Source organism: Enhydra lutris, unplaced genomic scaffold, assembly GCF_002288905.1.
Source record: "Enhydra lutris kenyoni isolate GAN:26980312 unplaced genomic scaffold, ASM228890v2 scaffoldscaffold73, whole genome shotgun sequence".
NCBI lineage: Eukaryota > Metazoa > Chordata > Mammalia > Carnivora > Mustelidae > Enhydra > Enhydra lutris.
The window spans coordinates 4214928-4240382 of record NW_019154157.1 but is presented as its reverse complement, the minus strand read 5'-3'; the positions used below and the strand labels follow the sequence as shown (position 1 = coordinate 4240382).

At 44.1% G+C, this 25455-nt stretch overlaps 1 protein-coding gene across 3 annotated transcripts in view; it reads right to left on the bottom strand.

Moving 5' to 3' along the window:
• Positions 1-442: 442 nt before the first annotated feature.
• The window catches only part of LOC111160086 (checkpoint kinase 2), a 44854-nt gene continuing 19841 nt past the window's right edge, over positions 443-25455 (bottom strand). The window contains exons 5-15 of one of the 3 annotated variants that reach the window (XM_022522906.1): positions 24961-25051; positions 19210-19318; positions 16558-16611; positions 12860-12921; positions 11025-11124; positions 9263-9349; positions 7831-7994; positions 7515-7630; positions 6387-6472; positions 1438-1518; positions 443-616 (exon numbers count right to left, since the gene is read on the bottom strand). In XM_022522906.1, coding sequence (XP_022378614.1) covers positions 527-616; positions 1438-1518; positions 6387-6472; positions 7515-7630; positions 7831-7994; positions 9263-9349; positions 11025-11124; positions 12860-12921; positions 16558-16611; positions 19210-19318; positions 24961-25051 — 1040 coding nt within the window. In that variant the 3' untranslated portion in view covers positions 443-526. Of the gene's footprint in view, positions 617-1437; positions 1519-6386; positions 6502-7514; positions 7631-7830; positions 7995-9262; positions 9350-11024; positions 11125-12859; positions 12922-16557; positions 16612-19209; positions 19319-24960; positions 25052-25455 lie in introns of those variants that run through there. The other 2 variants (XM_022522907.1, XM_022522908.1) reach the window with 2 other exon arrangements.

Here is a 25455-nt window from a genome sequence, read left to right as displayed (position 1 = left end):
AAAATCTTTAAAAAAAAAAACAGGAAAATTTCGTATTTGACAATTTTTTGGTCCAATGGTTTCAGCGACAATGGACCTGTATCTTTATGCAGGTGAGGATGAGAATTTAAAACTGGTCTGTGATATACGGTACCAAGGTACCTCTCATCTCATTAGGACTTTGGTGACCAGCCAGGCTCTACAAACTCCACCCCAACCTGCAGCTTTCTAAAGGGTCTTTCAAATGCAGTTTGCCCAGGATGAGATCAGGGCTACCCACCTGGTTCCAGCCAACGCAGAGTGCCAGGCAAAAAGCACGAAACTGCACATACACAAAAAAGGCATGCCACCAAAGAGCCCATCATCAAGCAAAAAGCACAAAGCCCAGGTTCCACTAGGTTTGGGATTGTGTATTGATGATCATGAAAAAAGCAACCTTCCCCACAATTACAATACACTATTAAAAAAAAAAAAAAAAAACCACCAGATTTAAAGAAAATGGCAGCAGGGTTCAAGAAGGCAGGTTCCTTTCATGTCCAACCAGTGTTCACGACACAGCAGCACACACAGCCAGACGCTTTGTGGTGTCAGCATCCTCTGCTTCCCCTTCAAGAAGCCGCTTTCGACTCGTGGAAGGCTGGAAGTAAAAAGGAAGAAATGTTCAAAGAAAACCACTGGCTCTAAGATTATCAAAGTGTTCCACTGTGCTGCCAGTAAACCTGGAGCATTTCACGTGAAGCTTCTAGTGCCAAGAATTAGGAGTCATCCCCCCCTTGACATCTGAATCCCCACCAAACGTGCCCAGACTCAGACATGTTTATTCAAGGCCATTTCTCTCCTTTGTGGCTTCAGACCACTTAATGTATACTGAAAGGACGCAGCGTAAACACCTTCCCTCCTCTCTGGCATCTCCTGCGAAATTATGAAGTTCAAAGGGACTACAATACCTCTTGCTGGGAGCCCCAGATCTTGCTCTTTTGTGGAAAGATCATCTTTTTTGTGTCTTTGTTTCCCCATTTATAAAATTTCAAGGGGACAGTGGGAAGGGGAGTATAATTCACCAAAAGAAGGCAGAATACGAATGAGCAGATATTAACTAATCCTAACAAAGAACCTTGGAGGAATAAAATTATAATCAATAATCAACCACTTGCCCAGATTTTAAATTTCCAACAAGTTTCAATTTGAACTTCTAATAGAGTCTTCCAATTTGCCTTGCAGGAGACCTCTTGAGTGACAATCTCCGGCTGTGTTTCTTTAATGCATTCAACTCACTTGTCCTTATTAAGTCTTCTAAGGGCAATAGGGCAGATGGAGCGGAAACAAAGTATCTACTACATTATTCCAAAAAAATATTAAGCAACTGCTACTAAAGAGACCTTCTGAGCTCATCAGCCTTGCTCATGAGCTCTTTCTTTAAAACTGAGCCTACATTTAACAACCATCATCTGGAAATACCTGGGCTGGGGCTTGGGGTAAAGACATCGACTTATTTTCTTCAAAAAGCAAATTCTGAAATTTTCTCTTCATGTCCTCATCCTGTGAAGAAATAAAAAGAAAAGAAAAGAAAAAAAAACCTCAGTAGACGTGTCTGAAGGAAAGAAAGCTCCTAAAAAGACAGAGCTAGGTTGGCCCGGGAAAGAGGAAAGTGGGTAAGGACACCCAGTCTGTCCACCAAAAGGCACGCTCTTGCTGAGGCTCCAGAAGGTAATGGGCCATGCACTCCACAGCTCTGCCTTCCCGGAGGATTCTAATCAGAGTCCAAACTCAGTGGACAACGGCTGTATCACATCCATATGCCTCAGGGCTCTCATTGGGTCAGGGAGAACCACAGACGTTAGCAGTCGAAAGACTTTCAGAACCAGCATCCCAGATCCTGAGAAAGGGCAATCAGGAAGTCAGAGGCTGGGATTGGCTCAGTCCTGACCCTTTATAGGGTCTGAGAGCAGACCCTATAAAATTCCCCAAACCTCTCCAGGAGGTGCCTGGAATAAGACCATTTACTGGGGCCTCCCTAACAAAGCAACCCAGCACCCCCAGAAAATTCTCCCAGCAAATACTACACAAGTCACAATATTGAAGCCCACAACATTCCAGAGCTAAAGAGAAAGGAGGACAGATGAAGAGACCACAGCGTTACAGGTGTTTTGTGTTGCTAGAGGAAGAAGGGGGAGTGAAAGGTACATGTGCACACACAGTACTCCTGCCCAGATGTCTAGGAGGGTAATTCCCACCTCCGTGAGTGTTACTTCCGCAGGGTTTAAGGATTTGTGTCTGGGAATCCTGAAAAGTAACCTGGTGCAACTCTCCCCATCTTCAGAAAGGTGAAACATCCATGACTAGGATGGGGCCAGCTAGAAGCCCAGCTCAGCCACTCAAAAGTAGCACAGGCACAAGACAGACCCACAGCAGCCTGATTCCAAGGCCCCATGAACCTTCCCATCCAAACCCCTCCCTTTCCTCCCACTAAGCCAAGAGCACCTCGGTAGGTAGGGGCAGAGGACATAGGAGTGAAGGCCTCCAACATTCAGCACTTGGATACGTACAGAAAAATTACAGTGCTCAAGAATTAACTCACCTGTTCTGTATCTAGCGGCTGAATCACCTGCTACCAACACACTGTTTACTGAGGCACTCAGGGTAGCACCCCCACTGCCCATTCTGAGAGCACCACCTTCATCTAGATTCCACTCCACAATCTCCAATAGGATCTTACTTCCTACTCCATGCCACTCTCAAAATTCCTTCCCCTCTTTCCCCCTATTCCCGCTCACAGCCCCCACCAGGAATGTCCTCCTTGCCATCCTGCCCATCCCCCTTACCCACCGCTGTCATTCACTCAGTGAACAAATACTTCCTGAGCAGGCTTAGGTGCCAGGCACTGTAAAATGCACAGGGGCCTCCATCTAGAGGGACTAAAAATGAGGTCCACCCGTGGTGACTAAACTATGTCCACCCCTGCCCCCTACATTCAAATGTTGAAATGGTAACCCCCAGTGACCATTGGAGACAGGGCCTTTGAAGGGGCAATTAAGTTAAAATGAGGCTATTAGGGTGGGGTTCCAATCTAGTATGGTTTGGTGTTCCTCACAAGAAGAGAAAAAGACGCCAGGGATGTGAGCACAGAGAAAAGGCCATGTGAGGACAGGGAGAAGACAGCCATCTGCAAGGCAAGGAGAGATGCCTCAGGAGAAGCCAAATGTGTGCCAACACCTTGAAATCGGGACTTCTAGCCTCCAGAACTGTGAGGAAATAAACTTCTGTTGTTTAAGCCACCCCGTCTGCAGTATTTTGTTATAGCAGCTCTAGCAAACTAAATACACCCATGTCATCCCCAGGCCACTCAGCCTTTAGAACCTCTTCATACTGTGTGAACCCATGAGTACCTGAAACCCAATGGACCATGGCCCTATCTCACTCTGAGGGTCCCCCTCGTGCTCTATACCTACCCCTACTGCCACGTGTATCCCACTGTGCTGTGATGACTATGGTCGGGGTTGGCCCCCACCCAGACTGTCAGCTCCCCAAGGCAAGGACTTATCTTTCTCTTCTTTGCATCCCCAGTACCTACGTGTTGACACATGAGCTCATTAACTGTCTTTGAAAGTATGAACGCAAAGAACAAACCCACACAGCAACACACTGGACGGTAGCTCTATTATATAGCCGGAACTGCCCACAAGCCTATTTAGGCCTACATTTAACACAAATCATCAGGGCAGTTGGGTGGCTCAGTCAGTAAAGTGTCTGACTCTTGATTTCAGCTCAGGTCATGATCTCAGGGTCGAGAGATCAAGCTCGGCGTCAGACTCCATGAGTCTGCTTGTTCCTCTCTGGCTGATCCTCCCCCTACTCATGTGCGCTTGCTCTCTCTCGCTCTCTCAAATAAAAAAAACCTTTTAAAAAAAAATAATTGGGGGGGGGCACCTGGGTGGCTCAGTGGGTTAAGCCTCTGCCTTCGGCTCAGGTCAGGGTCCTGGAATTGAGCCCCGCATCAGGCTCTCTGTTCAGCAGGTAGCCTGCTTCTCTCTCTCTCTCTCCCTCTCTCTCTCTCTCTGCCTACTTGTGCTTTCTCTCTGTCAAATAAATAAATAAAATCTTTAAAAAAAAAAAAAATTGGGGCACCTGGGTGGCTCAGGCATTAGGCGTCTGCCTTCATCTCAGGTCATGATCCCAGGGTCCTGGGATCGAGTCCTGCGTTGGGCTCCCTGCTCGGTGGGGAGCCTGCTTCTCCCACTCCTACTCCCCCTGTTTGTGTTCTCTCTCTCTCTCTCTCTCTCTCTCTGTCAAATAAATAAAATCTTTAAAAAAAATAATAAATTAACAATTATTAGCAATAATATGGAAAAGGCACTCATTATATACCACAGGTAACAATGTGCATCTGCAAACACCTTCCTTGGAGATGTCTACAATCTATTCAGAAATTTATATTGTAAAATGCCTCAAAGGCAAGCCGGAAGGAGTTCTCCATTTCAGAAAGTGAGTATGAAGTGCCAAAGAGTAGATGTTATGGGGTGTCATGGGATCACATAAAGGATGTTCCCCAAACCGAACACAGTTAAGAGCAAGACAGACTGGAATTCACATTCCAAACACTCAGTCCAGGGCCAGACCCACAAAGCCATTTGGCTTCTTCAAAAGCACTGAAATTTCCCAAAATAAAACCTAAGCTATCACTAGCAGATAAGTAATGCCCGCAGTGTCTGCATTCCTGTCCTCACTCTGTGTTCCCTCCACCTTCTGCAGCAAAAACAGAATGTGGACAACAGTTTTCCAGTGAGACCCCTGGGGAGCACTGAACTTCACCTTTTCCTCAGTTGTTAGTTAACAGTTTTCTTTTGAGACAAACAGAACAAGAAAAATAGGTTAGGCACGTTCATAAGTTGTGGGCAGCTACAAACTCAGTTCCCTGGCCTAACTGGCAAGCTACATCCTACCCCCCCCAACCCCCCACAACAAGACCAGCACAGCTCCTGCACCTCCACATCTGGCCCTAAAAGTTTCCCTATTAGGGCACATCAAAAGAGCCAAGAGGCATGTTTTTCTTTTTCATCAAAATTAAATCCCCACATGCAAAGGCACCCTGGTTTCCAAATTCCTTTTCTCCAGAGTCCTGCTGTTTCAAATCTGTGTGGTCTACTAAGTGCTAAATCATCTGACAGATTTCTTCTTGGGGGAGACCGCTGTTTCCAGGGCAATAGCCCAAACAAATGTATCTACTTTTTTTTTTAGTTCCAAGGATTTGTTGTTCTCAACCCGAGCTGGCCTGAGCAAAACCGTTAGGTATGGAGAGCTGGAAGAGAGAAAGAATAGGGACAGTCTTCCCAGAGCCCCACAAGCACAGTACTGAGAATGGATGGCCCAGAAGAGTTTCTGGACCAGTAATCCCCAGAGTACTTGAGCCCCGAGCTCAAGCTAGCTGGTTAAGTTCCCCATCCCCACAGGAAACAGACCAAATGGAAATCAACAAAAAGGGGTATGGCTGTACTGAGTGGAATGGCACTTCACAGAAGGCCTGACATCCATCAGAAAACCTGCCCCATGCTGTAGCTAGTTCTAAAACCAAAGATCAGTCCACCAAAACCACAAAGGACTCTAAGTCTGACAGCTAGAATGAGGTCAGAGTATAATCCAGTAACAGCCACAACAGGGACACAGAGATAATACAGACTGGAAAGATGCAGTGACAGTCTGCACTCATGGCCTGTTTACTCACCAGGAATAAGCGGGACCCTGTATGCCCACTTAGGCTTAAGAAAGAGCACCCCTTCCCACCAGAGAAGCTGCCCTCCTCCTCGTCCTCCTGCTCCCCTGACTTAAGGACGAGGACAGCTGGGAGGAAGACCATCCCACCTGTCTGAGGGAAGAGGCTGGCACAGGTGGGAGTGGCAGTGGAGGTTCTGAGCTAGAACTTCTCAAGGTGCCACTGCCTAACTGCAGACTTGGGGAACCCAAGTGGTACTATGAAAGGCCAGTGAGGGGCGCCTGGGTGGCTCAGTGGGTTAAAGCCTCTGCCTTCGGCTCAGGTCATGATCTCAGAGTCCTGCGATCGAGCCCCACATGGGGCTCTCTGCTCAGCAGGGAGCCTGCTTCCTCCTCTCTCTCTGCCTGCCTCTCTACCTACTTGTAATCTCTGTCAAATAAATAAATAAAATCTTAAAAAAAAAAAAAAAAAAAAAAAAAAAAAGGCCAGTGAGCTGTCCTGGCCTTCCAGAAGCCACAAGTTAAGTTGAAAAGGTTGTACCCAAAGACATGCCTATGCTCATGACCCATATACACACAGAAACATACCCTAGACACATAAGGTGCATTAAACAGTCTCAAAGCGAACATGTTTCCAACTTCATCCTTTATCCTTCAGGTCCCCACATAGTTCATGCTAGCAAATGCTGTCCCATACCTACCTGAAGCCACGGGTGTCTTAAAGCTTCTTCTGTTGTAAAACGCACCTTTGGATCCACTATCAACAACTTCTTGACAAGGTCCAGAGCTAAAGCAGTAGATAATCAAGTATCAAATCTTAGTGGAAAGGGAAGATACATTAAATCAGCAAAATTAAAGTATGCCAGAATCACAGGCCAACATCCAAAGAGAGGGAGGGGCTGATGTCACTGCAAGTCAGCAGGTGTGGTGTCCAGGGCCCCCCACCCCCACGCCCTAGTCCTTCTCACTCTGTATTCAGAGCTCTCGGAGAACACCAGGAATGACCATAATGCCCCCTGTCTTTCCTTGTTCACACATCACCACCTCTTCAACTCTCCCTGTTCCCCCCATTCATTGCTGGACTCAAGTTCAAACTAATTAAATCTGAACTTCTACCTAGTTCTAGGGTGCTTAGGATGTTCAGCCAACTCTCCCAAGACCCATGGACTGACAGTGAGAGTTTCTCAGCCAGCAACAGGCTCCTTGGAACTACAGGCTTGGCAGAAACAAAGCTTGACAGCAAGCAACAAGTGGAAGTTGGCTTTTATATTGCAACAATATTATTCCTTCAACATTCTAAGATTTAACAGAATCGTCTATGTTACATAGCCTGACATTTAGTTTTCCTTTTCTACTTTTCCTTTTGAGAAGTACAAAGTTACACTTTTAAATTCTAAAGCACAAAGAAATTACTTTAGCTCTTACTTGCTCACTCCAAGGAGACTTTGTAACTGAAAAGTTAGTTATTATTTTGTACACTTACTAGGTGCCATGCACTTGCTTAGGTCACACCTACCCTCACAAAAACCCTTTAAGGGAGGGGTCTACTGTACCGGCTTTACATATAAAGGAAAGGGTAACTCAGAGACATTAAGTAACTTGCCTAAGGTCACACAGCTAGGGGTAGCAGACCCAAACAAAATATGAGCCTCAGTCAGCCTCGTCTGGAGGCTCTGTTCTCAACTTCCTTTGCCCATCAAAAGGTGCAAAACAAACAACAGAAAATAAGAATTAACAAGAGGAACCTAACAGAATATGAAGAGAAATTTCAACCACAGCACACACACATCTTGGCAAACCACAAATTCTTAACCCTTTCATATCCATACCCTTTTCTGAGACCTCTGCCCAGACTTCAGGAATGAAATTGAATTTTCCACTGGTGATCTGATCCTTCAAAGACACTTGAGTCTTATGCTCAGAGAAAGGTGGATACCCACTAAGGCTTAATATCGGCAGAGAGAGAAAGGAAAAGAAATCAAATTATATCCTCGGTGGCATTTAGACATACAGATTAGATTTTTCTTTAAATAAATGGTCAAAAAAAAGGTCACCCAATTTAAACACAAGCTCTCTATCTGGACACATTTCTGACTTCACCTAATTACCTCCAACCAGACTCTGAAGCAATGAAACTTTTCTTACCAAATAAAAAGAATCACTCCTAAACTCCAGCAATCCACAGCCCGGTTATATCCAGCAGTCCCAAAGGAATTAAGAACCTCAGGAGCCAGGTAAGTAGGAGTCCCACATAATGTTCTCATGAGAGAGGTCTCCCCCAAGATCTTAGACTGCCCAAAATCAGTAATCTAAAATTAAGGACAAAAGGGAATCATTTTTAATGGTGTCATAAAATAAAAAGACCAACATAGTCTTGCCAGTCCTAAAAGGCAACGCAGGCGAGATCAGCTCCCATCCTATATGGCTCATGCCTGTTAATCTGGAATCTTTAACACTGCAAGTTAAATTTCATTTTGCTTGGGGCGCCTGGGTGGCTCAGTGGGTTAAGCCTCTGCCTTCGGCTCAGGTGATGATCTCAGGGTCCTGGGATCGAGCCCCAAATGGGGCTCTCTGCTCAGCAGCGAGCCTGCTTCCCTCTTCCCCTCTCTCTGTCTGCTTCTCTGCCTGCTTGTGATCTCTCTGTCAAATAAGTATATAAAATTAAAAAAAAAAAAAAAAATTCATTTTGCTTAAATTAAAAATCCCAAGCCAAGGAAGCTCAAGGTTTCTTCTCCAACTTACCTGTGGTTCTCTGTACCTTACAAAAAGGTTTATAACCCTTATCTAACCCAGACTCTAGGGACCTAATTAGTTATCCATGGTTTTTCTTAGATCCTAGTTTCTCAAACAATCTCAACACTGGAATACTTGAGGAGCTTGGAAGAAAGATTCTGAGATGCAGCCTGGGTATCATTTTTTTTTTTTTAATCAACAGAAGATTCTATAGTGAAGCCAGGCTTGGGAAGCACACTGCCTTAGAAAAGCAGCGGTAGGGGCGCCTGGGTGGCTCAGTGGGTTAAAGCCTCTGCCTTCAGCTCAGGTCATGATCTCAGGGTCCTGGGATCGAGACCCGCATTGGGCTCTCTGCTCAGTGGGGAGCCTGCTTCTCCTTCTCTCTCTGCCTGCCTCTCTGCCTACTTGTGACCTCTGTCTGTCAAATAAATAAATAAAATCTTTAAAAAAAAAAAAAAAAAGGGCTCCTGGGTGGCTCAGTTGGTTGAGCGACTGCCTTCGGCTCAGGTCATGATCCCGGACTTCCAGAATCGAGTCCCGCATCGGGCTCCCAGCTCCTTGGGGAGTCTGCTTCTCCCTCTGACCCTCTGACCTTCTCCTCTCTCATGCTCTCTCTCACTCATTCTCTCTCAAATAAATAAATAAAATCTTAAAAAATAAATAAATAAATAAAATAATATAAAATCTGGATCGGAGCAATACTACCTGATCACTAAAAAACCGCTAATACTGGAAAGGTCAAATTCTCTACCTTTTCATGCTCCCACTTTTTACTTGATGAACTTTTTAAGTTTAGGGACAGAAACCTACTGGAGTGGCCACAAACAGAACATAAATTTCTTACCTTTATAAGACAGTCCTCTTTTTGAGATGAGAGCAGAACATTCTCTGGCTTTAAGTCCCGATGTATAATACCATTTTCGTGAAGGTACTACACAGAAAGGGAGGCATGACCCTTGGATTTATGGAGTAGGTAAGTGAGTAAAGATAGACACAGATACAGACACACACACACACACACTCCTTACAGGTGGGTGAAACCATAAGCCAGGCTATTCAAAACCATATTCCCCCAGGGCCGCCTGGGTGGCTCAGTGGGTTAAAGCCTCTGCTTTCGGCTCAGGTCATCATCCCAGGGTCCTGGGATCGAGGCCCGCATCGGGCTCTCTGCTCAGCAGGGAGCCTGCTTTCCCCCTCTCTCTGCCTGCCTCTCTGCCTACTTGTGATCTCTGTCTGCCGAATAAATAAATAAAATCTTTCAAAAAAAAGTTTTAAAAAATTATAATAATGTATTTGGTTATTCTTTTACTGAGGATAGTTTTTAAAGGCCTCTGTAAAGCACCTACCTATAAATTATCTGTTTAAATACCGAGAGTTCACATATTCCTCAACACAAAGACTGAGTTCATCTTCAAAATCTCTATGTCTGAAATAGAACGTTGATGTTGTCTCTGTGGTCACCATTTTTATACACCAAGTCATTTCTGTAGGGAAAAAATTCCCCCACCCACGGATCTGCACTCAACACATCTTAATAATCTTGGTACAACAGAAGGGAGAGAATCAATTATTAAGAGAGTAAAGCACTGGTTAGGGGCTAACGGACTTCAATTCATCTGAATGCCCCCCCCCCAACACACACACCCCGGGGCCTGGAACAAAAATTCCTCCAAAACACCCACAACAAGAGAAAGACCTGTCAAAACCCCCAGGGAGGGCAAACCCAGGTGAACCAGCCGCAGGAAAATCTCCCTCAACCCCCACTCCATAGGAGAACTGCTTCCAAACACTCGGGTTTCCTGCGTGCAGTAGGTCTTCAAGGGAAGAAGTCTTGCCGGGCAATCGCCACAGCTGAATTTGGTTTGAAAACGTGATGTTCAGAAGCAGGCAGGGTGCCACCAGCTACTCCTTCACCCAACATCCCCATGGACTAGAGCAGGTGGGGCATATGCCCGCCCACCTGCTACTACGGCTCACAGGCACCTAAGGTGGCTACCTGGTACTGGACTGGGGGGGTATCCATCTGTCACAACCACCCCACCTTCCCACCCTTACTCTCCCACCTGCCTGCCACCCCCCAAGCTCCCAGCAGGTTAAGAGGGTTTCTACAAGGTTCAGGCCCAAGGAGAGATCAGTGCCCCTCCAGACAGTGCTCCAAGTTAAAGAGAAGACACATGGGGCCCTGTTTATTTCTCTAACTCTCCTTGTTACTGTCACTTAAGCTTCCCAGCAAGACCTTTCCCAACTAAGTCAAAGGCATGGGATGGGGCGCCTGGGTGGCTCAGTTGTTAAGCATTTGCCTTCGGCTTGGGTCATGATCCCGGGGTCCTGGGATGGAGCCCCGCATAGGGCCCCTGCTCAGCAGGAAACCTGCTTCTCCCTCTCCCATCCCCACTGCTTGTGTTCCCTCTCTCACTGTGCCTCTGTCAAATAAATAAATAAAATCTTTAAAAAAAAAGGGGGGGTGTTTTTGCCAAGAACAGAACAACACAAGCACAGGCAGACTCTGTACCCCGGGTTTTACGCACCATCCCTTGCTTTCTGCCTGACTTCGGGAGTAATTCACCCACGAGCAGGGCGTCAAAAGATCCACGGGCTTCGCTTACCTGGACAGCCAGGAGCATCTGGTAAAAATAGAGTTTGCACGTAGCTTCTTTCAGGCGCTTATTTCCCACCACCCTGTCGAAGAGCTCTCCTCCTTCCATCCTGGAAGACACAGGCAAAGCAGGGGTTCGCTCCTGGAGGCAAACTCCCTTGGATGAACACAGTAACACCAACAAGATTCTTTGAGACAAGCAAAGAGCTGCCTTTGTTATTCACTCTCAAGGACTCCCGTTTGGAAGAAAAGTAGTGAGCTCGTTAAGTCTCCTCTCTACAGTAAAGAGGTCCCCGCTGGAAAGGAAGGAATGAGGAAAGATGGAAGGAGTGGGCAGAGGGCACTGGACACACTTGGGAGGTTTTAAGAATCTGACTCACTGGGCCCGAGGTGGAGCCCACATGTTTGCATTTTCATCACAGGCCCCAGGGGATTCTATGACTGGAGCAATCAGGCCAGCGGGGGCTGAACCCCAGTTCCCTCACTTCCCAGCTCTGGGACTTTGGGCAAGTCATATCACCTCTCTGAGATTGTTTCTGCCTCTTAAAAAAAGAGATAACCACCCCCCCACCTTTAACTTGATGGCTGTTGTAAAAATTAAGGGATAATTAATATAGGTAAGGCAGCTGGCACAATGTGGCTGCTTGGTGGGGTTATTCAATCCCTCTGAACTTCAGTTTCCTTCTCCGTAAAGGAGGGCTAAACATAGGAACCCTGCAGTAACTTGTGAGTCACCTGGATGACCGTCAGGAAGGTAAAGGAGTCAATTCACGTGAAGTGCTCAGAGCAGGAACTGGCTCAGACTAAGTGCTTCATCAGTCTCAGTGACTGTTATATTAAATATATCAAACTGGTTTTGTTTCTTAAAGACTTATTTGACAAAGAGAAACAGCGAGAGCAGGAACACAAGCAGGGGAGTGGGAGAGGGAAAACAGGCTTCGCACCAAGCAGGGAGCCCAGTGCAGGGTGGACCCCAGGACCCTGGGATCATGACCTGAGCTGAAGGCAGAAGTTTAACCATCTGAGCCACCCAGGCACCCCATTATTAAACTGTTTTAAGTAGGTCCAGTCAGACAGGAACAGATATTCCGTTAAGCATCCCAAGGGTCACCCAGTCTTCTCCTCGTGCTATGACTGAGGCTGTTTATTCCAAAATCTTAGTGGTCAACCTGCTTAGCCACTGTGTGCCACTCAGGGGCAAAGCCTTGCCCGTCTGCCACAAGAGCCGCTCCCAGAAACACCATGTATTTAAGCAGGAATGAGCCTTAAGACAAGCCTCTTCCAGGGACAGGACCAGAAATTGTTTTGGTCACACCACAGAAGACAGGACTTTGTGGTTACTGAAACAGACCACCAAGTAAACCAGCAACAAAAAAAATCAGGTGTCACCATGCCGCCCAGGACTGCGATCCCAAACAGAAGGATCTACCCGGGCAGGTGTGTCTGAGCAACTATGTGTGCCAGGGGCTCTGCTGGGCACTTTCCATCCCTCATGAGATTCCATCTTTATGACTCTGTGCCATGGGGTATCATCATTCCCACCTTCTCGACACAAGTTAAAGACTCAGAGACATGAAGTGAACTCATTCACGGGCAGTCACCTGCAGAGTAGGATCCAAACTCAGGCCTCCGACTCAGGGCCTGGAACCTCTAAGCCAAGTGCCTCTGGAAACACACTGGAGGGATTTTAGAATCAACACTGACCCCACAAGCACCCACTGTGAGCCCCACCACCACATACATACGACGAGGGTTCCCAGGATGGGAAAAACGCACGCCAGCCTTCAATTCTTTGGTGGTTTATAAGCAATGAAATAGAAACAAATAGAAAAGTTTATTACTTACAATTCCAAGACAATGTAATAATCTTCGGCATCAAAAAAGTCTTTAATTTGGATGATACACGGCTAAGAGAGAACAGAGGAAAAGTAGTGAGAAGCTCCCAAGAGGGAAACCACAGGAGCAGGACTCGGGCATTTGGTCCCCTGCCTCAAGACACTGAAGTCCGTACTGCAGAAAAGGCAGAACAGCACTGAGCTGGCTCTTCAGTGAGAATATGCAATAAATCCTCCATCCCACCAAGCTGGGGAGGGACAGGTCATGTTTCACACACAAGGATGGCACCAAGGAAGGCAGGCCAGTGTCTTCCCAGCATCCCTGCTGACTGTCCCAGAACCCAGGTACTGAATGACACCTAAGGAACCCAAAGAACCGAACACTGGCGTGCTTCCTCCTCTCTAGACCATGAAACACCCTGCCTGCCCTAGATGCCCAAAGTCACATTCGGCTCACCACCCTCGTGCCTGGTGATCCAGCCCTCTGGGTATCCAGCCTCAGGACCCTAGGTCAATGTCACCCTTGGAATGCACCCACAGTTCCCTGCATTGGTTCTCAACTGCATGCCTGACGCCCATCTTCAATGTCTATCTCCCCAGCAGACTGTGAGCTCCAGGAGGGCAGAAAAAGGAAACTAATACCCACCATGGGTCTCCTTCCATCAGGCACTTCATGGGTTGAGTCTCCCCCCCGCCCCCGCAAGTCTTATTTATCTTTCTAGGACCAACACTCAGAGAGCAGCTGGCACACAGGAGACATTCATATGCTGCCCAGATTAATACAAACAAAACACCACCCACTGAGGGTAGATTCTGCCAGCCCCATTTTGTTTGAAGATTTTATTTAGTTAGTTGACAGAGAGCGAGCGAGCACAGGCAGGGGGAGCAAGAGGCAGAGAAAGAAGCACGTTCCCCGAGCAGCAGGGAGCCCGATGCAGGGACTCCATCTCAGGACTCCGGGATCATGACCTGAGCCAAAAGCAGATTCTTTTTTTTTTTTTTTTTTTTTTAAGATTTTATTTATTTATTTGTCAGAGAGAGAGAGAGAGGGAGAGAGAGCAAGCACAGGCAGACAGAATGGCAGGCAGAGGCAGAGGGAGAAGCAGGCTCCCTGCTGAGCAAGGAGCCCGATGTGGGACTCGATCCCAGGACACTGGGATCATGACCTGAGCCGAAGGCAGCTGCTTAACCAACTGAGCCACCCAGGCGTTCCCAAAAGCAGATTCTTAACCAACTGAGCCACCCAGGCGCCCCTGCTGGCCCCATTTTGGTCATGGCATACACAGCCATGGGAGTCAGGCTGAGAGCAGACCAGCTCCACCACTCCTTACCTATGATCACAGCATATCCTTGCTCTGCATGACCAGTTGTTAATTGTCACAATAATGAAGACACTAGATATGTATTATAGTGTGATATTAAGAGGAACGGAGAGGAAAGGAAAACTGAAATTCTCATATATAGTAACAGGAAGGCAACAGGCTATCTCAAATTGATACATCAAGAAACAGCACTTTATGCCTATCATGTAGAAATATGGATACACTGGTTTAAAAAATAAAGATGAAAGAGTTCTAAAATGTTTGTAGGGGAGGATTAGGGGGCTGCAGAGCTACAGTCTGTGTATTAACATTTGAGCAAGATTTGACTCTCTAGATTCTATGCATGTGATCATCGTGACGAAATACAGAAGCAGAAGACACACGTGGAAAAGAACCAGAAGATCAGAGGAACAAATGAGAGCTGCTTGGTTCTGCCTGGCTTTACATGGCAGGGCCAGGGCCCACCTGGGAACAGATGGGTCTGGGAGCTGGTAGAGCACGAGGAGGTCCCCAGCAGTCCAAGCCTATAGGCGCCACCACCTCTAGGGTCTTTCATGGGCTGCAGCACTGTAGTGGAAGGCGTCTCTCCTGAACCAGAGCTACTACCCTAAACCCTCCACTTAGATCATACACGGAGCAGTTTAGGGAGTGACAGATTGCTGTCATTCCCCAAGCGTGTTCTCCACATAGAAAGCTTGGCAAGCACATCTCACTGAATTCCCAACTGACCTTTATGGTTTGTATCCTTACTGTCTCCACTGCACAGATGAGCAAACAGAGGCTCTGAAAAGTGAAATGACCACCTGAGAGCCAGGAGGTAAGAAAGATGGGACTGAGAACCCAGGTCTATCTCCCCCACTAGGCTGAAACCACAGGAGAGAGGGGACAGCCAAATCCATCTGTGCTCAGCACCTCCCCGGTCTTAGAAGACAGGCTGGCACAGTAAGTGTCTGACGACTGATGGGATCAATGCTGGCTCCAAGCGCTAGGCTCTGCTGGGCTATCAGGCTCTACTCATTATCCCCCAAATGCACTCATGAGCCTATATTCAATTTCCAAGAGCTTTCCACATGCCCTTGTAAGTTGCCAAGAAATTATCTCCAGAGATCTTTCTCGAGGTTCTAAATTCCTCTCAACTGCAGTGGACACTGGATTTGTGTAAATGTTATGTTTGGGGATCCTCTGACATCAGGAAAAATTCCCTGAGGATTTGAAGTGTTTATCTTATGGGTATGTTTGAAGCAACCCCACCCCAGAAGATTAGAGGACTCCTCTCTTGAACAAGAGATTCCAGATCCCTTGGGGATAAAAAGGCTAATTCAGGGGAAGAGGAGAAAGTTGCAAGGGAATTAGAAGAAAGCAAAGCCAGGACGCTGGCTACTCAGATTCTCTGGCTTTCAAGACCCACCTATTCAACTATTGGGGTGATGGCGGTGATTCTGTTCTTAATTTCTATTTACTGTTTGAGGCATTTGAGGAGGTGGAGAAAGAAGAAATCTTTTCGTTGCTTAGAGGTTAAGAACCAGAGTTAAGATTTAGGCATCTGGGTGGCTCAGTTGGTTAAGCATCCAACTCTTGATTTTGGCTCAGGTCATGATCTTAGGGTTGTGGATCATATGCCAGCATCAGGCTCCTCTCTGGGCATGGAGCCTGCTTAAATTATCTCTTACCCTCTCCCCTCTGCCCCTAGCCCCATTCAAAAAAAAAAAAAAAAAAAAAAAAAAAGAATCAAAGTAAGATCATCCTTAGCTGGACAGACTGGAGGTCTAATTGCAAGTTTCAATTCCAGTGTCAACCTAGCTCATGACTTCATGGGGGCTCATGAATTAATGAAGAAACAGAAAAAAAACAATAAAAAGAAGATGGATCAGTCTAAAGTTCTCTTCTCACTTCTTAAAAGACTCTCCAGTGAGACAAGCTCATCACTACACAAAAGATAGGAACTATTTATACCCACTGAGATAAATGGAATCAGTACCTTCAAGGTATAATTCAGAGGTACTGAAACTTCAGGTATAATTAAACTAAATTTACCAAATTAGCACTGTCTTCTCAAACATAATCAGTTGATCAAATCCCTATAAGATGAAATACTTAGGAAATGTAGGTGTTGGTCAAAACTCACTCAGTGGAAGTATCACATTATTTAATCATGAAATCTTTATACAGTATTGTCCTCTCAAAATTTCAGGATAAAGCTCTTTCCAGCTAAATACATACCCCCAGCTATATACATGTACTCACACATGTACACACACAACACAGACACACACAATTAAGGAACCCAAGTTCATACTAGCTTTATTAAACTGAAATACTTTGCACTCCTCCCATATTTTAAGAGAAGTGGATTTAAGTATGGGTCATATTCTATAGCAATACTTACATGATTTAGTTTTTTCAAAATTTCTATTTCTGTTTCAACATTGAGAGCTGGATCCTTTGATCAATTAAAAAAAATCAAAGTTTGTTAATAATAGTAATAGTCAATATTTAAAAAATAGTTAGTTACAAGTTATTTGGGTAAAAGCTGCCTGAATTCCACACACCCAGCCCTACTCATACAGACAATTCAAGGCTTAGAGGTCAGAGAATTAAATCGCTCACCTAAAAAAAACAGTCTGCAAAGTGCTTGGCAAATAGCAGTCAGTAAATGACCAGGCCCGATGTCAATCTCTTTTTTTGAAAGAATCATCTTATAGAAGTCTCATACTCCTGAAGTAAACTGGGTTCTATAATTATCCTCATTTCACAGATGGAGTAACTGAGGCACAGAGAAAGGAAGCCACTAGCTCCAGTTCTCACAAGCCAGAAACAAGTGTGTGTCCACAGTTCTCACACTTACCTGGTGAGCTCTGTCTCTCTCTCTCTTTTCTTTTTAATTTTTATTGGAATTCCAGTTAGTTAACATACAATGTAATACTGGTTGTAAGCTCTGTCTCTCTGGCTGTGGAATTGTTTATACTCATAAAAATGATACAATAAATAAACCACAGACAAGAGGTATTCAATTAAATTGTAAAAGGAAAACGTCAAGCCAAATTTCTAATAATGGAGCAGACACAGATTCCAATTTGCTGCAGGCTGACATATTTACTGAGGCAGCAAGGAGAGGAAGCATCAGGGGACTAGAGTTGCTCTCCGCTCCAATTCCAAAAGGATGAATCGACTCACTCAGCCTCGGGGGCTACACCCTCCCAAGCAAAGAGGATATAGAATTACATATTTATGTAAAATGGACTTCAGCTAAGAAACCCAGATGTTTAATTTTAAAAGCCTGCCTCTTCCTGTAAGCTGTTAAACTCATTACCAAGTCAGGGCATACTCTGATGATGGAGAGGTCTTAAAGAGCCCAAGCTGATTTGAAAGATGAAATTAAGAAGTATAAGTTTGCTCCAAGTCATTAAGAATCTGGTAGGTGTTTTCTTCCCCCTCAAAATGGAAAACAAACCCAGAATCACACGGGAAAAGGATCTACCACAAAGTGAACACAGAAAGGAAATTGCTCTTGCCATATGAGAATGGCATTGTCCTTGGGGCGCGGGTGGAGGATGGGGGATCGATCTTGAAAGAATGTTAAAAGTATAATGGCCAGAAACAGCTGGCCACAAAAGAAAACGTGATTAGAGACCTCACTTTACATTACTTTGTAGGGTCATGTGTTGAAAGACCAATACATTTCACCATTTCACCAATGCAGTAAACGTGTATTAGGGAAAATGGGATAAAATGAATTGCTACTATACAGAGACTATTAAATAATTTAATTAAGATTTTTAAAAATCGGGACACCTGGGTGGCTCAGTTGGTTAGGCAGCTGCCTTCGGCTCAGGTCATGATCCCAGCGTGCTGGGATCGAGTCCCACATCGGGCTCCTTGTTCTGTGGGGAGCCTGCTTCTCCCTCTGCCTCTGCCTGCCACTCTGTCTGCCTGTGCTTGCTCTCTCTCTCTCTGACAAATAAATAAATTAAAAAAAAAAAAAAAGATTTTTAAAAATCTGCAGATGCTAAGATATTCACTGTTTCGTTATTGGGAAGGGCAAAGAACTAGAAATTATTCCAAATGATTAAACAGAACAATGGGTGAATAAATTATAATAACATTCAGGAAAGAGAGACTCAATCATCACAAAGCATCTATTAGGGGCACATGGGTGGCTCAGTCAATTAAGCGGCTGCCTTCAGCTCAGGTCATGATCCCACGGTCCTGGGATGGAGCCCATCTCTCGGGCTCTCTGCTCAGTAGGAAGCCTGCTTCTCCCTCTCCTACAGCTCCCTCTGCCTGTGTGCTTTCTCCCTCCCTCTCTCTCATTCTGTGTCAAATAAATAAATATAAATCTTAAAAAAAAAAAAAAAAAAAAAAAAACAAGGCATCTACTAAGGGAAAGTTTATGCATTAACACTTATGTGGAAAACTAGAATACAAAATTATGTATACAATATGATTTCAACCATCTAAAAATGCAAATTTTATGAAAAAGGACTACAAGGAAAAAGAATACTGGGAACAGCTGTAGAGTTAAAGTGGAGGGGATAAAGTGGCGGGGATATGGCTGGGTTTCCTGCCCCCCAACCCCGTAATTCCCTTTCATGTACTGTAAAAATTTGTAGCAACTTGTAACAACACTTCCTGCTAGATATATTATTATGTACAATGAAGTATTTTTGGAACCAAGCTATTGATAAGTACATTTCCAGGTTAGTTATTTATTTATTTATATACTTTATATACTTTTTTTAATGGGGGAGGACAAAAGGACAGAGAGAGAATCTTAAGCAGGCTCTACCCACAGTGCAGATGCAACAGAGGGCTTGACCTCACAACCCTGAGACCATGACCTAAGCCAAAATCAAGAATCCGATGCTTCACTGACTGAGCCACCCAGGAGCCCCAATACTCAAAATTCTTCAGCGTTGTTTAATACAAATTCACATATGTGAACAGTGACTTCTTCCTGACATTGAACATCACCACTCTAAAATTATTTGGGGGATATTAAGTGTTAAAAACAGCTGAGCATCCACAAGCAGGTACTTACAGCCTCTCTCTCAGAGCCAATAGCGAACTTCCTTTTGCTGATGATTTTTATGGCTACTTTCTTACATGTTTTCCTCTCAAAAGCTAGCTTCACCTCACCACAGGCACCACTGCATGAGAAACACAAAATGATCGATTATCAGAATGATTTTAATCAGGAGACCCATCACTCCTGAGCTGGCCTCAACAAGTTAAACACCATCCACACACAACCCTTCCACTGTCCCTATTTTCAACAACACAGTAAAACCTCACCAAGGTTAAAATGTCAAGGGCATAAGTGAATGTGGACCATCCAACAGCACTGAGTCAGCTCCAAATTCCACTTTTGAGCTGAGAGATAGACTTAAGTCTTACTGGCACCCCAGAGTGTGAAATTCTCAGAAAGACACTAAGAACAAATAAAGAGAGAAATTACTTATCCTACTAGAGTCAGAGAAACATCAAGTCGAACAAAGTCCTAGACAAAAATGAATTAGACTGACACAAGTCACAGTAAACAGCATCTGCAAATGAATTACTTTGACCAATATGGTCTTTCTTATTCAAACGAACTATATATAAGCAGTCAATGCCAGGAATTTCACCCTAAATAAAATCACAATGCCTAAAAGACAGAAGTATTTATGCAACTAACCTGCTTGTAGCAAACTCTCAAAGATTTGCAATTAATTGGGATACTGTAATGGAGGAGGAATGATACCCAGGATACCACCTAAAATATAGATAACCTGGTGGGCTCTGTTCTCCAAAGCCTGGGTCAAGTGAAGGTAGGTAACGGTCACTCAAATATCAATCCCTCATTACATGCCCGAAGTAGACTGTAACTGCTGTGATTCTGGAATGGGATGATGGGTTTGCCAAGACATTTTTAAATTGTGTATTGTATATATACTAACAAAATCTACCACTGTAATCATTTTTTTTTTAAGATTCTATTTATTTATTTGACACAGAGTGATCACAAGTAGGCAGAGAGGCAGGCAGGCAGAAATGGAGAAACAGGCTCCCCGCTGAGCAGAGAGCCTGATGCGGGGTTCCATCCCAGGACCCTGAGACCATGACCCAAGCCAAAGGCAGAGGTTTAATCCAATGAGCCACCCAGGCGCCCCTGTAATCATTTTAAAATGTGCAATTCAGTGGCATTAAGTGTAAGTACATCTTATATGTCATGCAACCATCATCCCTGTCTAGCTGCAGAATTTTTTCATCAGCCCAAATGGAAGCCCCACCCCATTCTATGCTGCAACCAGCCACTGGCAACCACGGATCTACTTTGTCTCAATGGATTTGCCTATTCTGAACATCCCATCTCAATGAAATCATTTGACATGTGGCCCTTTGTATCTGGCTTCTTTCACTTAGCATGTTCTCAAGGTTCAGCCATGCTATAGGACGCATCAGTAGTTCACTCCTTTTTATAGCTAACTAATATTCCATTGTGGGACGCCTGGGTGGCTCATTCAGTTAAGTGTCTGCCTTCATCAGCTCAGTTCATGATCCCAGGGTCCTGGGATCAAATCCCACATCGGGCTCCTTACAGAGCAGGGAGCCTGCTTCTCCCTCTGCCTGCTGCTCCCCTGCTTGTGCTCTCTCCAACAAATAAATAAGTAAATAAAATCTTTTTAAAAATAATTTAAAAATATACAGAATATTCCATTGTATGGATATATCACAGTTTGTTGATCTATTCATTTGTTGATGGACATTTGGGTTGTTTCCACCATTTGGCTATTGTGAATAGAGCAGAACTGAATATCCATGCCTAAGTTATTTTTTGAACACCTCGGGTGGGGGGAGGGTTATATACCTACAAGGGGGAATTGCTGGATCATATGGTAATTCTATGCTTAACTTTTTGATAAACCAATCAACTATTTCCCACAGTGGCTACACCATTTTACATTCCCATCAGTAGTACATGGAGTTTCCAATTTCTCTGCATCCTAACAAACACTTGTTACTTTCCATTTCTCTACTATGACCATCCTGCTGGCTGCAAACTAGTATCTGCGGTTCTCATTTGCATTTCCCTGATGACGAGGATGCTGAGTATCTTGTCAAGTGCTGGTCGGTCATTTGTATACCTTCTTTCAAGAAGTCTATTTAAATCCTTTGCCCATTTGTAAACTGGATAGTTCTTCCTTTCGCTGTTCTTTATTCTGAATACTAGATCCTTATCAGACATACGGACTTGCGAGTGTTTTTCTCTCCATGGCTTGTTTCACTCCCTTTACAGTATCTGGATGCACTGAAGTTTTTACATTTGATGAAGTCTAATTTATCCATTTTTTTTTCCTTGTGTTGCTTGTGCTTCTGGTACCATATTTAAGAAATCAACACCAAATCTAAGATTATGAAGAGTTATCCCTGTTTTCCTCTTATAGTTTAATAGTTTTATCTCTTACATTTAGATTTTTCCTTTTTTTTTTTTAAGATTTTATTTATTTATTTGAGAGTAAGAGGGAGAGTATGGGAGAGGGAAGGGTCCGAGGAAAAAGCAGACTCCCTGCTGAGCAGGGAGCCTGATGTGGAGTTCATTCCTGGGACTCCGGGATCATAACCTAAACCGAAAGCAGACGCTTAACCCACTGAGCCACCCAGGAGCCCCTAATTTTTTCCTTTTCATTTTTGCAGATAGTGTGAGATAACCGGTCCATATAATTATTATTTTTTAAGATCTGCCCAAAACATTTTCCAGTTGCCCCTCTGATCAAGTCACCTTTTGCCTGGGAAGTCTTTCCTGAGTCTATGCAGCTCAGGTGGGTGATCTCTAACAGTACCCTAGGATGGACCTGTAACCAAAATTGAGCTAGTCAAGGTTCTCCCTGGACTCAAATGCGGATATTGGGAGAGAAACAGTTTTGCCTGTGGTGGCTTCTAGAAGGAAGAAAATATGAATGGGGCTCCAGGAAGCCATCTTTCCTGCCACATAGAGAAAGCAAATCTATAGGCGACCAATAGTAGCTGAATCAAGAGAAGGCACCAGAGCCCTAGCAACACTGTTAGGAGCCCTTACATCCAGCCACAGGTAAAGCCACACAGATAATCAGAACTCAAAGAAAGAACAAAGCCCTAAAGGCCGCCTGATCCAGTCATACCTGAAATCAGTTGTGCCCCTGTTACAAGAGTCAGTAAAGTTCTTTTCTTTTCTGACTCATGTGAGTTAAGATTCTGCCACCTGCTAAAAGTTAGAGGATTTTCCCTTAGGGAAAAAAAAAGTCACATATATTTCTTAAGGATGGGCACAAACTTCACTGTAAATTTCCATGCGCCAATGCAAATACAAAAACATAGTGAGGTACTGAATTTAACATCTACAAACTAAAGTATCTCCCACAGATGGTCATAAAGAGTACACTATGTTTGATTCTATATGACAGGAATATAGGTGCTTATTTCCTTCTATTAACTTCTACTTTCATGTTTCCAAAAATGTTAAAAGAAAAGCTTCTGGGGTCGAGGAGGGGTGGGAGATTGAAGGACATGATGCAATGTTGGTAAAGGTCCCTAAGGAAGTGGTTCTCAGGGCGCCTGGCAGGCTCATTTGAGAGGGCATGTGACTCTTGATCTTGGGGTCATGAGTTCGAGCCCCTTATTGGCTATACAGATTACTTAAATATATAAAACTTAAAAACCTAAGGAAGTGGGGTGCCTGGGTGGCTCAGTCTTTAGGCATCTACCTTCGGCTTAAGTCATGGTCCCAGGGTCCTGGGATCAATCCCCAAGCCAGAATCCCTGCTCAGTGGGGAGCCTGCTTCTCCCTCTCCCACTCCCCCTACTTGTGTTCCCTCTCCCACTGTCTCTGTCAAATAAATAAATAAAATCTAAAACAACAACAACAACAACAACAACAAAAAACACCTAAGGAAGTGGTTCTCAAAGTAGGATTAAGCAACCCCTAAGGGACCTCAAATGTCTGCAGGGCGTCTATAAAGCCTAAACTATTTGCAGAATAATACGAAGACACTATTTGTCTTTTTTATTCTCATTCTCTCAGGAGCATACAGTTTTCCAGAGGCTATACAACATGTGATATAACGGACTGAACAAAGCAGCAGTATAAGGATCTAGCCATTTTCTAGTAAACCAGGTATCAAAGACATTTGCAAAAATGTGAAATGATGTCTCTCTTTTCACTAATCTTTATTTAAACAATTATTCTGCAGGGCCCTTGGTTGGCTCAGTTGGTTAAGTGACTGCCTTCAGCTCAGGTCATGATCCTGGGGTCCTGGGATTAAGCACCACATCCGGCTCCCTGCTCAATGGGGAGTCTGCTTCTCCCTCTTCTGCTCCCCCTGCCTATGCATGCTACACCTCTCTCTCTCTCAAGTAAACAAATAAATATATTTTTAAAAATTATTTTGCACTAGAAACATTATCTTTACGTTTTTTTATGTATTTGAGAGAGAGAGAGAGTGAGTGGGAAGGGCAGGGAGAGAGAACCCCAAGCAGACTCCCCAATGAATGGGGAGCCCGAATGGTCAGTGGGGGGCTCAATCCCAGGACCCTGAGATCATGACCTGGGCCGAAATCAAGAGTTGGATGCTTTAACCAACTGAGCCACTCAGGCCCTCCAAAAACATTATTTATCTTAATGTAGATGAGTTTTTTAATGCATTAATTAATATCATTAATGTCTGCATTTGAATTTCTAATACAGTTAGTATCAACAGATTTAAGCCATGTGAACAAAAGCTCCTTGACATCCTCAGTAATTTTTTGTTTTTTTTAAAGATTTTATTCATCCACTTGACAGACAGAGATCACAAGTAGGCAGAGAGGCAGAGAGAGAGGAGGAAGCAGGCTCCCCGCTGAGCAGAGAGCCCGATGCGGGGCTCGATCCCAGGACCCTGGGATCATGACCTGAGCCGAAGGCAGAGGCTTTAACCCACTGAGCCACCCAGGTGCCCCACATCCTCAGTAATTTTTAAGAGCGTAAGGGATCCTGGAGCGACTGGGTGGCTCAGTCATTGAATGTCTGACCAGCTCAGGTCATGATCTCAAGGTCCTGGAATTGAGCCCTGCGTAGGGCTCCCCACTCAGTCTGCTTCTCCCATTCCTTCTGCCCCTCCCCCTGCTCATGCTCTCTCTCTCTCTCTCTCAAATAATACGATCTTTTAAGGAAGGAAGGAAGGAAGGAAGAGTAAGGGGTCCTGAAACCAAATATTTTGAGAACTTTGCCCTGATTGGTCAGTTTCATTTCACTTCTCAAGATTTCACAGATTCTGAAGAGGGCATAAATGCAGTAAATGCTTCTTTTTTGGAGGGTAACAAAAATGTTCTAAAACTGATTGTGGTAAAGGTTTCACAACTCTGTGAATATATTAAAAACCATTAAATTATATACTTCATATGGGTGAATTGTATGGTATAAAAACTTTTTTAAATTTATCAAATCAGGGGCACCTGGGTGGCTCAGTGGCTTAAGCCTCTGCCTTCAGCTAAGGTCATGATCTCAGGGTCCTGGGATTGAGCCCTACATCGGGCTCTCTGCTCAGCGGGGAGCCTGCTTCCCCTTCTCTCTCTGCCTGCCTCTCTGCCTACTTGTGATCTCTTTCTCTGTGTCAAATAAATAAATAAAATCTTTTTTAAAAATTAATTTATTAAATCAATAATACACCTATCACAAACAAGTTTCCTACAAATATAAAGTTAATGAATGTTATAAAACCAAGAATAAGAAACTAATCAATGACAAATGTTTAGAAAAAAATGAAAGGCAATTTCCATAATAACAAAAAAAATTTACCTTCCGAGAGTTTTTGACATGATGTATTGGTCTCTTAATTCCTTAGGATAAATTGATTGATCATCTACAGTCAGATCAAAAAATACAAAAACTAAGGGGAAAAGGGCAGAAATAAGTCTCATTAATTCACTCAATAAAGATAAAAAGTCCTAAAATTTAGTAAACACATGTAATATGAGACAATTGTCTTTAATCTTATTTAACACGTAACTCTAAAGGAATTATTTACCCAGGATAATAATAATTTTGTAATATTATGAAATTATATTTCATCTGCATATTATGAAACCCATGGAAAATGACAGTCAAATCTCATTCTTCCATAAAAATACACAGCATCATCTCACTATACATACATGCAGGAAATCCATACATACATGCTAGTCTTATTCCTTTGCCTCAGAATTATTTATCAATTATAACTAATATAAAATACCCATGAAAGATTAGTCCCTGCCTGAACCAGAAAAAAAAATACCTATGCAGACCAGCAAC